Raw genomic sequence first — 13064 nt, forward strand, 5'->3', positions numbered from 1 at the left:
AAACAAAGGTTAGAGGGAGCAGGGATAGGCAATTTGTATTGGAAAAATCACTGTAATGCAGATATTAATGAACTCAATAAATGAAGTTATTTTAATGCAGTAAGAGTTTTTCCAAAATGTTAGTTGGTCGTGTTATACCATCACATTCTTCACCAGGTCTAAATGCTCCCTTGTGAAATATTGTAATAAACTGTGGAACAGTCTTTGTGAAGCCTGGTACACACTATCTGTTTTTTTTATTTTACCCAGCGGGCTGAATAAAAAAACTGCTCGGGAGGAGATCTTGTACTAACAATCCGATGTTAATACAGCGATCTCCTCGCTGAGGTATTGTGTTCTGACAGGGGCTGATCAGATGCCAATTTGCAGACCTTTTTCTGTTATGCCCCTTTGACAGAAGCCAGAATTTCGAGCGGGTCCTGTCGGACTGGGCCGAATGTCGGCTAGTTTCTATTGAACCTGCCAATACCGCCCAATATTCGGCCTTGGTGTACAGGGCCTAAGAGACACTATTGTTTCATTCATTCCTGCTAAACCAGCTGTTTTCCCTGAATGGTCTCTTTTTCTTTTTTATTCTGAAACTTTATTTATTGCACCTTCATGTTAAGAAATGCAATAAAAGGCACTACTCTCTATGAAAAGGGTCTACTGTATCATACACTTATGGTATAAAGTTTAAAGCAGAATTCCAGGCAAAAACTCCTTTACATGTCCTTGTTGCTGATTTCCTACCTTCACTGAATAGGTCATCCATCTGCTGGTTCACTCAGTAGTTGCTCTGAAATAGCCTATTCATTTTCAAATCAAACCGTTAATTCTCTTTGGGTTCCTGTTTGTAGGGCCGGTGGCTGCTATGCCTCCTATTCCCCCAGCTACTGGTCTTGGCACATCCCTTCTGTAGTTCTCTTTCTTCAGGAAGCAGTGATGCAATTCAGCCCCATTTGCCGAGATGGGCGGACTGGGACTTTCAGACTCTTAGACACATTCAACATGTACAGGCCTAGTGTACCCACCCACATTCACTACAACTCCCTGTGGTTGATGGGAACTGTAGTTTCCTTTTACTGCAGAGAAAGGAGAGGATATGATATAATCCCTGCTGTTACACCTCCTCCTTGGCAGAGCAGATTCCGTTATCTTTTAAATTACAAAGACGAAGTCAGGAAAATTCAATTCGACTTTTCTCCTAAATACGTTTTTTCAAAAGGTTATTAACTGTTTAGTGTTTTGTGTAGGGGTGTACTTAATGGTTGGTTTTCGATTCCTATCCCAGAATTCTTCTTTAACCAACCATGCTCCTTTTATTGCTCAGATCGGAATGGAGTATCTCAGGGCAACCCATTTCCAGCCCAAAGTTTCTGCGACATACAAGCCTTTCTGGCTAATAGGAATGTTGGTCAAATTGTCAGTATGCACAATTAGGTGTCCTAACAAACACTTTGTGCTGGGTCAGGAGAGGAGTGGCTTGACTAGGTTTTGGAGATTTCAGAGTGAACTGGGCAGTGTAGTCAAACTCAAGTTGCCTGTTGGATGGCACAGTCCCATTTAGACACTGCAACTGCTGTAAAGGAAAAGTGGAGGTACAACAATGTAATCAGGACTTGTTAGTACAACTATCCAATGTCTACTAAACCAATGTCCATGTTTGTGACTCCAATTGGCCTTCATAACACAAATACACTATTAACGTTAAAGTGAAACAAAAACTGATTGAGCAGCCATTTTCCTTCTTCATGCTAACCCAGGGGTGTCAAACTCAATTTCATCGTGGGCGGCATCAGCATTATAATTGCCCTCAAAAGGACCGGTTGTATGGGTAAGACTAGATGTCCACAGCATCCCCTACCCTTACATAAGATTTCAAGTGCCTCTTCAATCAGAAGTTGAGTCCCCCACCCTCCATTACATCACAGTAAACCCCTCTTAACTTGTGCTGCTGCTGAGAAGAAGCTGGAGGCATTGCTGGAAAGCAGAGGGTCTGGAGGAGAACCAGAGGAGGGCTGGAGCTCTCCTGCAGCTGCAGGAGAGGTGCAAGGGCCAAATGAAATGGACTGGAGGGCCGCATTCGGCCTGCGGGCCTTGTGTTTGACACATGTGTGCTAACCCCTTAATTTAAAGAGAATAGGACCCGAGCCACACAAATACATTCCAGAGCTTTGAGCTTTTGCTTGTCTGTACTTACAGATTAGACCCCACAAATGATTAACACAAAGGCTTGAGAGGTGCTGATTTTGGAAGAAAGTCAATGTTTGCATATAAAAACTTTTTTTTAAAAAAAAAAGGTGTAGTTTTCACTAAGGCAGGGAACCTCAAACTACGGCCTTCCAGCTGTTGCGGAACTACACATCCCATGAGGCATTATAAAACTCTGACATTCACAGACATGACTAGGCATGACGGAGAATGTAGTTCCTAAACAACTGGAGGGTCAAAGTTTGAAGACCCCTGCACTAAGGCCTTGTTTACACCAGTTTTTTTGGCACACATTCTGCAAGGGCATTAAAAAAACAAATGTCCTCCATGTGCCCTGTTCACGCCATAACATTGGTATCCCATGCAGATTTGTTCTGCGCAGGAATCTGCAACGTGTAAACAGTTTTCTGCGTGGGAAAAAAAAAAAAAAAAAATTGACATGACATCAACACTGTGGTGTTAACAAGGCACATAACTGACATGCATGAAAAATGTTAATGTGCAAAAAAACTTACAGAAACGCACACCAAAACTGGTGTAAACTGATGTCTCTGCAAGTTAAATCTGCGCGGTTTTCCCATCAGTTTTCATGCACGTATGGTGTGAACGAGCCATAAAGTAATACAATCTTCTGTCATTTATTCAATTTAATTCATGTCAGGTTTGTGTTAATTTTTCTTTACTACCTTGAAACTGCACAGCATAAATCAGCTGATTGTGGATGACTGGGTTCTAGACAGGTGTACCTAAAAAAATTCTTGTTTTTCCTAAGCCAGTTTGCCTAATCAACCTGTATACTGTCAGTCACCTCCCGACAATTTGGTCCATTGCTGTTCCAAGAAAGGCTAATACTTGCTCTATAAATAAAGAACATTACACAAGAAATAAAGTCTGCGGGACAATTCATTTATAAGACACAGATAGCTCTGCTTTTTGTCTGTTGGACTGAGCCTAATCCAATACTGCCAAGGAGAAGCAATCTGGACATTTGTACAACACATGACTGAACGTGTCTGAAGATAGAGAAGGCGATTACCTCAGTAGTTGCGGCCAGGACGATGACCCATGGGCACAGTAATATGACAGACACAAGGTGAGACAAGGTCTGCAGACGCTTGGCTCCACCAATATCTAAAGAGAGCTTTCTGGAAGCTGTGTGGAAACCAACATTGAAACATAAAGCCAACGCAAGCAACAAAACTCCTCCCTGAAAGCAACAAGAAAACAAACGCACTTCAATTAAATAATTCTTCGTGCACAATGCAAAATCATTTAATAAAGCACAACATGAGGCCACGAATATTGAGAAATGAAACCCTGGACTGATGTATAGAGCAGAGAGGTCATCAATGCAGAAAGCTCACTTTAGTATTAGAACGGATAAACCCACCCCACTTTTTCCTCTTAAAGTGGAGCTAAAGTCCCACTTTCAAAATTGCGGTACACAGGCTCTTTATTGCAGAAGAGATATGCAATGCCTCTTCTGCAATAAATTAAACCTACCAGCCTGTTCATAGTTTTTATAAAGTACACAGCAGCTCAGTTTACAATCCAGCACAGCGCCTGTGTGCCAGGATGGCTGTCATTCCATGCCAACCAATGAAGATAGAGGTAGGCACTTGGAAGAAGCCGGACAGAAGATGTGGTAAGGGACATCATACCATGGAAGGATTTAACAGGCTGCTGCAGGTCAGACAGTCATTCTGTCACGCCAAATATATTGGACAAGTGAATGAACTAACTTTTACACGTGTCCCTGTAAGCACGGGTCAGACTTTAATAATATGTTTGAGGGGCTAAATGTAACAGGCTGCAAGGGCCATGCATCAGAATGGAGCATGACACTACAGAGAAGGAAAGGTTCAGAGATTACAATAGCAAATGTACATAATATATTTAAATAAGAATATACTACACAATGGGTAAATAGGGAGGAATTACCACTTTACCCCTGGAAGGTTTACCCCCTTCATGACCAGGCCATTTTTTGTGATACTTTACCGAACAATTGTGTGGTCCTCTGACACCGTACAAAATAAAAAATACATATCTCTTTTTTCCCCACAAATAGAGCTTTATTTTGGAGGTATTTTTCATTTTTGTATGCATTTTGTATTTTTTGCGCGAGAAACGAACGACTGACAATTTAGAAAAAAAAAATATATACAGTGCCTTGCGAAAGTATTCAGCCCCCTTGAACTTTGTGACCTTTTGCCACATTTCAGGCTTCAAACAAAGATATAAAATTGTAATTTTTTGTGAAGAATCAACAACAAGTGGGACACAATCATGAAGTGGAACGAAATTTATTGGATATTTCAAACTTTGTTAACAAATAAACTGAAAAATTGGGCGTGCAAAATTATTCAGCCCCCTTAAGTTAATACTTTATAGCGCCACCTTTTGCTGCGATTACAGCTGTAAGTCGCTTGGGGTATGTCTCTATCAGTTTTCCACATCGAGAGACTGAAATTTTTGCCCATTCCTCCTTGCAAAACAGCTCGAGCTCAGTGAGGTTGGATGGAGAGCGTTTGTGAACAGCAGTTTTCAGTTCTTTACACAGATTCTCGATTGGATCAGGTCTGGACTTTGACTTGGCCATTCTAACACCTGGATATGTTTATTTGTGAACCATTCCATTGTAGATTTTGCTTCATCTTTTGGATCATTGTCTTGTTAGAAGACAAATCTCCGTCCCAGTCTCAGGTCTTTTGCAGACTCCATCAGGTTTTCTTCCAGAATGGTCCTGTATTTGGCTCCATCCATCTTGCCATCAATTTTAACCATCTTCCCTGTTCCTGCTGAAGAAAAGCAGGCCCAAACCATGATGCTGCCACCACCATGTTTGACAGTGGGGATGGTGTGTTCAGGGTGATGAGCTGTGTTGCTTTTACACCAAACATAACGCTTTGCATTGTTGCCAAAAAGTTTGATTTTGGTTTCATCTGACCAGAGCACCTTCTTCCACATGTTTGGTGTGTCTCCCAGGTGGCTTGTGGCAAACTTTAAATGATACTTTTTATGGATATCTTTAAGAAATGGCTTTCTTCTTGCCACTCTTCCATAAAGGCCAGATTTGTGCAGTATACGACTGATTGTTGTCCTATGGACAGAGTCTCCCACCTCAGCTGTAGATCTCTGCAGTTCATCCAGAGTGATCATGGGCCTCTTGGCTGCATCTCTGATCAGTCTTCTCCTTGTATGAGCTGAAAGTTTAGAAGGACGGCCAGGTCTTCGTAGATTTGCAGTGGTCTGATACTCCTTCCATTTCGATATTATCGCTTGCACAGTGCTCCTTTGGATGTTTAAAGCTTGGGAAATCTTTTTGTATCCAAATCCGGCTTTAAACTTCTCCACAACAGTATCTCGGACCTGCCTGGTGTGTTCCTTGTTCTTCATGATGCTCTCTGCGCTTTAAACGGACCTCTGAGACTATCACAGTGCAGGTGCATTTATACGGAGACTTGATTACACACAGGTGGATTCTATTTATCATCATTAGTCATTTAGGTCAACATTGGATCATTCAGAGATCCTCACTGAACTTCTGGAGTTTGCTGCACTGAAAGTAAAGGGGCTGAATACTTTTGCACACCCAATTTTTCAGTTTTTTATTTGTTAAAAAAGTTTGAAATATCCAATAAATTTCGTTCCACTTCATGATTGTGTCCCACTTGTTGATTCTTCACAAAAAATTACAGTTTTATATCTTTATGTTTGAAGCCTGAAATGTGGCAAAAGGTCACAAAGTTCAAGGGGGCCGAATACTTTCGCAAGGCACTGTATATTTTTTTCGTTCTGCTCTAAAACAAATCAATAAAAAAAAAAATAAAGGGGTTAACATCAGGGGCAATCAAAGGGTTAACTGTGTGCCTAGCTAAGGTTTCAGTGTAGTGGGGTGTAGGTGCTTTTACTAGTGGAAAACATAGATCGGTGTTTCTGCTTTACAGGAACACAGGATCCATGCCTTCAGTACTGACTTATTTACATCGATATACTGACAGAATACCAGTCTGCCTAACGATCGTCGAGACCGACGAACCTGCGGTTTAAAATCACAGCGTGAGTGAGCCAGCGGCGGCGCACACTTGCGCCCATAATACGGAAGTGCAGAATCACGTACATATACAGGTGATGCTGCACAGTGCAGGCCGCCCTGTAGCAGTAAATCTGCTATGGGGCGATTGCAAAGTGGTTATAGGTAAGACAGCCTACGGCTAAGGATAGAATAGACTAGATTGAGGCAAGGGCAACTTTGGCAGAGAGTGCGCATTCTGAAACTTGAAGATTTCAAGTATATGAAGGGTACCAAATATAAATGGATCTAGATCTCTGTAGTAAAGCAGAAGAGAGTCTTACCTTATGATCAGCAACTCCTAAGAGGGAGAATGCTGTATATAGGAAATGCGTTAGGGCACTGTCATGGTGTCCTTCAGCTGATACAGAACAGTTAAGGCAAAATAAAACAGAACACAATTAAACACAAAACCTCAAGGAACATTCACAGTTTGCATACACAGCTCAAGGGAAATAAAAAGTAACAAAACCTATATATGTTCTCTTAACTCCTTGAACACCAGGAATCAGGAGTGACTACTAGCCAATCAGTATCTATTATTTTCCACAGCACGGTCAAAGTTCAGGGACTGGAATGGGAGGTGCTTAGGCATGTTACAGAAAGAGGAGGGCACAGGGAGGAGCTTAGCACTGTGATGATACATTCTAAGGTCTCATTCACACATGGCATACAAAACCATATGCCTGTGCAGGGCCGCGTTTACCTGCATGAGGATGCACCGGTGTTCCATGCACCCCCATGCAGGCAGTCCCCCTGATGTCTATTGGGACACAGCTGCTGTGTCCCAATATGAAATCTGTGTGAGTGGGTCCCTGAACTCACACTATCTGCGTTCGAGAACCAACACACACCCACACATGTGGATGTCATATTAGAACTACACAGTTTTATTGCAGTTTGCGTCCTTACTGGGGAGGATTCACCCCTCAATTTGTCCGGTGACTACCATCAAAAGACAGAAGTGAGGGGACATCCTGTTTTAGAACTGTTGTGAGACCAAGGTGAAACGAGCGATTTTCATGGGGACAAATGTTATAGTGAAAACTATGCAAGAAGGAAAGTCTCCTCTCCTTGGGAATATTTCCATCTCTAATGATTTGTGAATCGTTCTTTTAATGGTCATTTCTGTTGTACAAATATTCCATCTCACACCTGTCATATTCCATAATCGATACAAGGCAATATGTAAAATTCAGTACTGTTTTTTTAAACTGGTAATTTCTCTAGAGAGCAGATTCCAATTTACAACTACTGTACAAACTTTTAATGAATCTTTTTAAAATGTGAGAAACAATGCTTTTCAAAAGATACACGATTGTAATATAAACCTTCAACGGTAAGGTTGGCTGTACTTTGTATTCTCCAACATTAACATTATATGGTACAGCATTGTCAACTGTGCTTAAAACTAATCTTTGGAAAACTATCTTGCTATACTGAAGATAATCTGATCTTTTTTATATATATCAGGGGTGCTCAACCTTTTGAAGAGCGAGGGCTACTTAAGAGATTTGGTAATCGGCTGTGGGTCACAATGCAATTAAATGGTTCAGAATTTATTTTGAACATCGTGAACATTTTCCTCCTGCAGGCACTGAATGCCGGGAGGGAGAGAAGGAGAAGTTGGCTTTCAGCAGTTGCAGGAGGAAAATAGAGAGGATCAATTCCTGTATATGCTGCTGCCCCTCTTGTCCAAGTATAAATCACAATGTGACAGGGAGGTCGCACAGGCCCCCTGGAGCATGGGGCGGGGTTACCTTGTGCACCTGCGGGTTTGTTGCACTTTGCCATAGAATTCTAATATATTTTGCGTGAGTGGTGCAATTTCTGAAAGCGCACCAATCCCGCAGGCTATAATAGAGGTCTATGGCTCAGTGCAGCCAACCCGCAGGAAAGATGAAGATGCACTGCACCCACAGATCAGTGTGAAAACAGCCTAATAGCTTTTAACCCTTTTATAGGTCCTAATATGCCCACTGTAAAACACAGTGTTTGTGTTTAACACACGGGCCTTTTTTTCCTTTCCAGCTTCTGTTGATCTGACCCAGGGGAAGTGCACTTGATATCACTCAACCTGAGAATGGAGCCAGCATTTGTCTATGCAGCTCCTTGCTCCCTCTTCGGCTGCTTGCTACCTCCGCTGCCGGCACCAGCTTGATGCACTGATGCTCTAGGATGGCGGGTCAGCAAGTCCAGATAACAACCAACAGGATGCTGACCCCAGGCATGCACTTCCCTAGTTTGTGGTCGAGGGCCACAGGTTGAGCGGCCCTGATATATATGAAAGGATCTGCATGGTGGTAATAAAATACCATTGGCTGCCATTGTAAAATGGCCTCTAGGGAAAGTGCTATGCTTAAAGGTAGTAAACAAAAAAAAAATTTGTTCGACAATGGAGAGCACAGCTAGAAGGCAAAAAGCTGTTAAGGGTAGTTCTGTGCCTTGTGATCACAGAGATCATCAATCACAAATGTAAATAGTAGTGCCGTTCTCACTATGCATTGTGTTATCATTCATTGCTGTAAAGCACCTCATGCATTTTAAAATGGGCTGGCAGCACACCTTAATGCAGGAAAAAAAAAACCCTTGCACTATATTTACACCAAACTGCTGACCAATGTACTGTACATAAAAAAACATCCTGCCAGCAGGTGGTCATATCGAGATCATGGCTGCAACAGCTATAATCTTGGCACTTTTTTTTTTTTCAGTCAGCAATCACTTTTACAGGACTGTGAAGGTTTGAAATCACCCCCCTCACATACACAAATGCAAAACAGGCATAGGTCTGGCAAGCAAATGTAAACCGTGATTGCATCACGCACGTGAGGCATCGCCGTGAAAGTTGGAGTGAGAACAACAATTTTAGGCCCATATTTCACAACCAACTCTAAACTGATAACCTTTAAAGGCTTTTAAAGAGTCACCGATTGACAATTTTAGATACTGTAGCTTGTTGCCATTTCACAAGCAATTTTAAATCTTGACATGTTTACCATTTACTCGACGCATGATCATCTTTCCCTCCCCCCTAAAAATAAAAAAATAGCTATTCTATTTTGTTTGTCTGGACTAAAATTCATTTTAGTGTATTTTTTCAGAAAGTTTGTGTTTGAGAACGGCTGTGCAAATATCTTGTGACACAAAAAAATGGAACAGCCATCAATTTATTCTCCAGGGCTTTTGCTTTAGCATGTGTGTGAAAAATGTAGAAACTTCTCCACACAGCAAGTGGTTAAAGAGGATCTACTAACTATTTGCAGAACATCCAGATCTGCCTAACCTCCCACCCTCTGCCATGCTGCTGGAGCTATAAGCTGTAAGGCTTCTGATGGGAATAGGGGACTCATGTCTAGGGGGAGGCCCCTCTCATAGAAGGGTGGGGCTTCTGATGTAATGAGAGGATTCTGTGATGGGAGGAGTCTGATGTGATGGATTACCCGATGAAGGCAACCTTTATTTCTTTTTTTACATTTTAGATTAGGGTTCCTTGAGGTTTTGGATACTTAAAGAACACCATGACTGAAAAAGTTTGAGAAATGTTTCTTTAAGGTCTACAGAGACAGAGGGAGCTTTAGAACAAGAGCCCAGAAGTGCACTATAAGAAATTCATATTGCAGATCTGTGGCAATAAGATTAGTAATATTCCAACAGCAACCCTGCCACCCTATGACCACTTAGGGGAGTTAGGCTTTACATGTTAAAGAGGAGCTCCAGTCATATTACTAAAAATTAAAAGTCAGCAGCTACAAAAACTGTACCTGCTGACTTTTAATAAACAGACACTTACCTATCTCAGGATCCAGCACTGTGCTCACCCGAGGGGGCACTGGGGGCAGCCCTTGATCCCCGGCTCCAGCAGCTTACCTGTTGTCATCCAGCTGTGACCGCTTGCGGCTTTGCATTGTGAATGGTCTCCGCAGTCTTCTGGGACCTGTGACGTAAACCCTGAAGACTGCGGGGAGGGAGGAGTACGTTCAACTGTCAAAACCAGGTACCCATTCCCTCAGGAAAAAAAAAAAAAGTACAAAGTGTTAAGGAGAAGACTTTAAAAGCAGGACTTGCCATTTTGGGTGGAGTTCCCTTTTAAGGCCTACGTTTTCAACTTTACTCATAACACTATATGGCTATGCAAAATGCAGTAAGCTATCAATATGAAGTATTCTGTGCTGGGACTGCACCTGGCTATGAAAAGACCTCAAAACTTCTTCCATTAAACCCCAATAAAGGATACGGTGTTCTGCGATTTTGGCCATCAGATCATCATTATCGAAGAGAAGTAAACATATAACAGCTACGATAAAAAAGGCTGCACCCCGAGTCTGCGTAGGAAAAAAAAAAAAAAAAAAAAAAAAAAAAAAAAAAAAAAGTGTCGTTAAAGAGTTAGAGCCAATATTAAGAAAAGGCTTGTGTGTAAACACTGTTATAATGCAGTATAATCAGACATGTCTGCTCCTTCTAAGTATAGTTTTTACTTTGGAAAATACCTTGGATGGAACTCCATTGGAACCAGTGAAAAGCACTGTAAGCAATGTTACAGCCACAATATCACTGTGTTCAAACAGCAGCAACGTCCTGCAAAACAAATATAAAACCAAATGAACCAGTATAGAGATGGTAATAATTATAGAACAAAAGCTATTGAGCAATTTGTAGAACTGCAGAAAATGCTATAACCTGCCTTTTTATTACAAACAAGGTTTTGTACATGGACTCATTTTTCTTTCATCAGCTGGTAAATATACTGATAATGCTAAAAACATTTCATGCATTTTTTCATAATTAGACAAGATATTCATGGACCAGCTGAATACACAAAAAAAAAAAAAAAAAAAGAAGAAAAAAGAAAAAAAATAAAAAAAAAGTGTCCCCAGGATAATAGGTAATTTTTTCTCAACACTGATAAAGTAAAATCAACAAGTTTCTCAAAACTGTCACCACTCCAGTATGCCTTTAAGTGGCTGTAAAACCCTATCTGTTTTTTTTTTGTCTCCTCCTTTTCTCAGTATGCCACCCTAGGAATTGTGGTACACCCACAGGCTGGATCTCGGGCCATGCTGTCTGCATCTATTGACACAGACAGTCTAGCTCGGCCCCGCCCTTGCTCCCTCATCACAGGATTAGGCCCGCTTCACACCTATGCATTTTTAGTGCATTTTCAGTTTTGTAGAAACGCACTACAGTCCATTTAACATGGTTTCCTATGAGTCACGTTCACATTTATTCATTTTATGGAAAAGGCCAGGGACTTTTTTCTGGTTTTTGGTTCCATAGACTTTAATGGATCCAAAAACGTGTATTGAAAAACGCAAACTCTATAGATGTGAACCAGTCCTAAGATTGACAGCAGCAGGAGCCAATGGCTCCCTCTACTATCAATCTGCCCTGTGAGGAGAGAGATCCTGGAAAGAACTGCTGTACTCGTGCACAGCGCTGGATCAAGATAAGACACCGGTAAGTTTAAGGATGTTGGGGGGGGGGGGGGGAGAGAAGGGGCAGAAGAGCTGCATTAAAAATACATTGAGGATAAAAAAACAAAAAAAAAAAACAAAAAAACCTACTTTTAGTGCCGGTCCACACTTGTGTGGTTTGCGAGATAGCATGTAATTCGGAGCGCACTGCTCCTTCATTACATGCGATCTCATGTGCGGATGAGAGTTCAGCCATACACTTGGTATGGCTGAATTCGCAGCGCATCCGCAACAAACTCGCACATGAGGCTTTTTTTGAGCCGCATCAGAATCGGATCGCACGGTGGTTCACACTTGTGCGATCCGATTCTGTGCGAACTTGCAGATCGCACTGCGATATGCGATCGCAACTGGGGGTGTCGTTAACTTTTAATTGACACCCCCTGCGTATCGCATATGGCAGTGTGAACTGCCAGATGTGCGGATGCGATGAGGGAACACGCTGCATATTCGCAGCGTTCCCGCATCGCACAAGCGTGAACCGGCACTTAGAACCACTTAAAGCTTAACTTAGCACGAAACCCTAATTATTTACAAATTATTAAAAGGGAACACTTATAATACCCACCCAAGAAAATAATAAATCAGCCCCTAAAACCTAGCCCATGCACTAAACGAAACCCTTTACCTACTGACCCTGACCCTTCTAAAGGCCTGGCCCCCTGCCAACTTGATATTTTGTAATGCCTAAGGCAGTACATGGGTTTCCAATCAAGTGATCCTTCTTTCAGCTCATGAACCTCTCTCATCCCACAATGCTGAAAGCTACTGCTTTGGCTTAGGGTTGAATCATTAAATGGACTTTAAGGCCCCTTTCACACAGACGGACTGATGGGGTCCGCCTGTCAAATTTTTTAGGTTAGGTGGTCCCAATTGGACTATCTATTGTCCTCTATGGAGATGCGGGTGTCAACGGACATCCGCTTACATCTGACCACCCATACAGGAAAGTGGGCTGTGTCCATTCTGCATTAGAGGACACGGACCTGTCATCCGCCTGCTCAGCGGAGAGATTCCCCGCTGAGCAGGAAGATGCGCTGGTGGAGAGTGCCAGTGTGAAAGGCGCCTAAAGTTTAAGGTATTTTTTTTCACAAATATGTCATACCTGCACTGTGCAATTGTTTTGCACAGAGCGGCCCTGGACATCCTCTCCTGGGGTCCCCCGATGGTGCTGTCCACTCCTCCGCTTTTCCGTCTGTGTCCTTAGCAAATGGCTTGCTATGGGGACAGACGTTCAGGCTCTATCCTGAGTCAGGATGCGTTTTTATATGGAGACACATAGCTTGGCTCAGCCCCCCACCCCTGCTCCCTCCTCACAGCAT

The 13064-nt window shown here is 42.2% G+C and overlaps 1 protein-coding gene across 1 annotated transcript in view; it reads right to left on the bottom strand.

Annotated features, from left to right (window-relative positions):
- SLC30A5 (solute carrier family 30 member 5) overlaps positions 1–13064 on the bottom strand; it is an 88734-nt gene that overhangs the window by 59922 nt on the left and 15748 nt on the right. The window contains exons 5-8 of the mRNA XM_082275262.1: positions 10759–10846; positions 10506–10593; positions 6553–6629; positions 3230–3400 (exon numbers count right to left, since the gene is read on the bottom strand). Coding sequence (XP_082131388.1) covers positions 3230–3400; positions 6553–6629; positions 10506–10593; positions 10759–10846 — 424 coding nt within the window. The remainder of the gene's footprint in view (positions 1–3229; positions 3401–6552; positions 6630–10505; positions 10594–10758; positions 10847–13064) is intronic.

This window comes from Pelophylax lessonae (assembly GCF_965119305.1).
Source record: "Pelophylax lessonae genome assembly, chromosome: 1".
Lineage (NCBI taxonomy): Eukaryota > Metazoa > Chordata > Amphibia > Anura > Ranidae > Pelophylax > Pelophylax lessonae.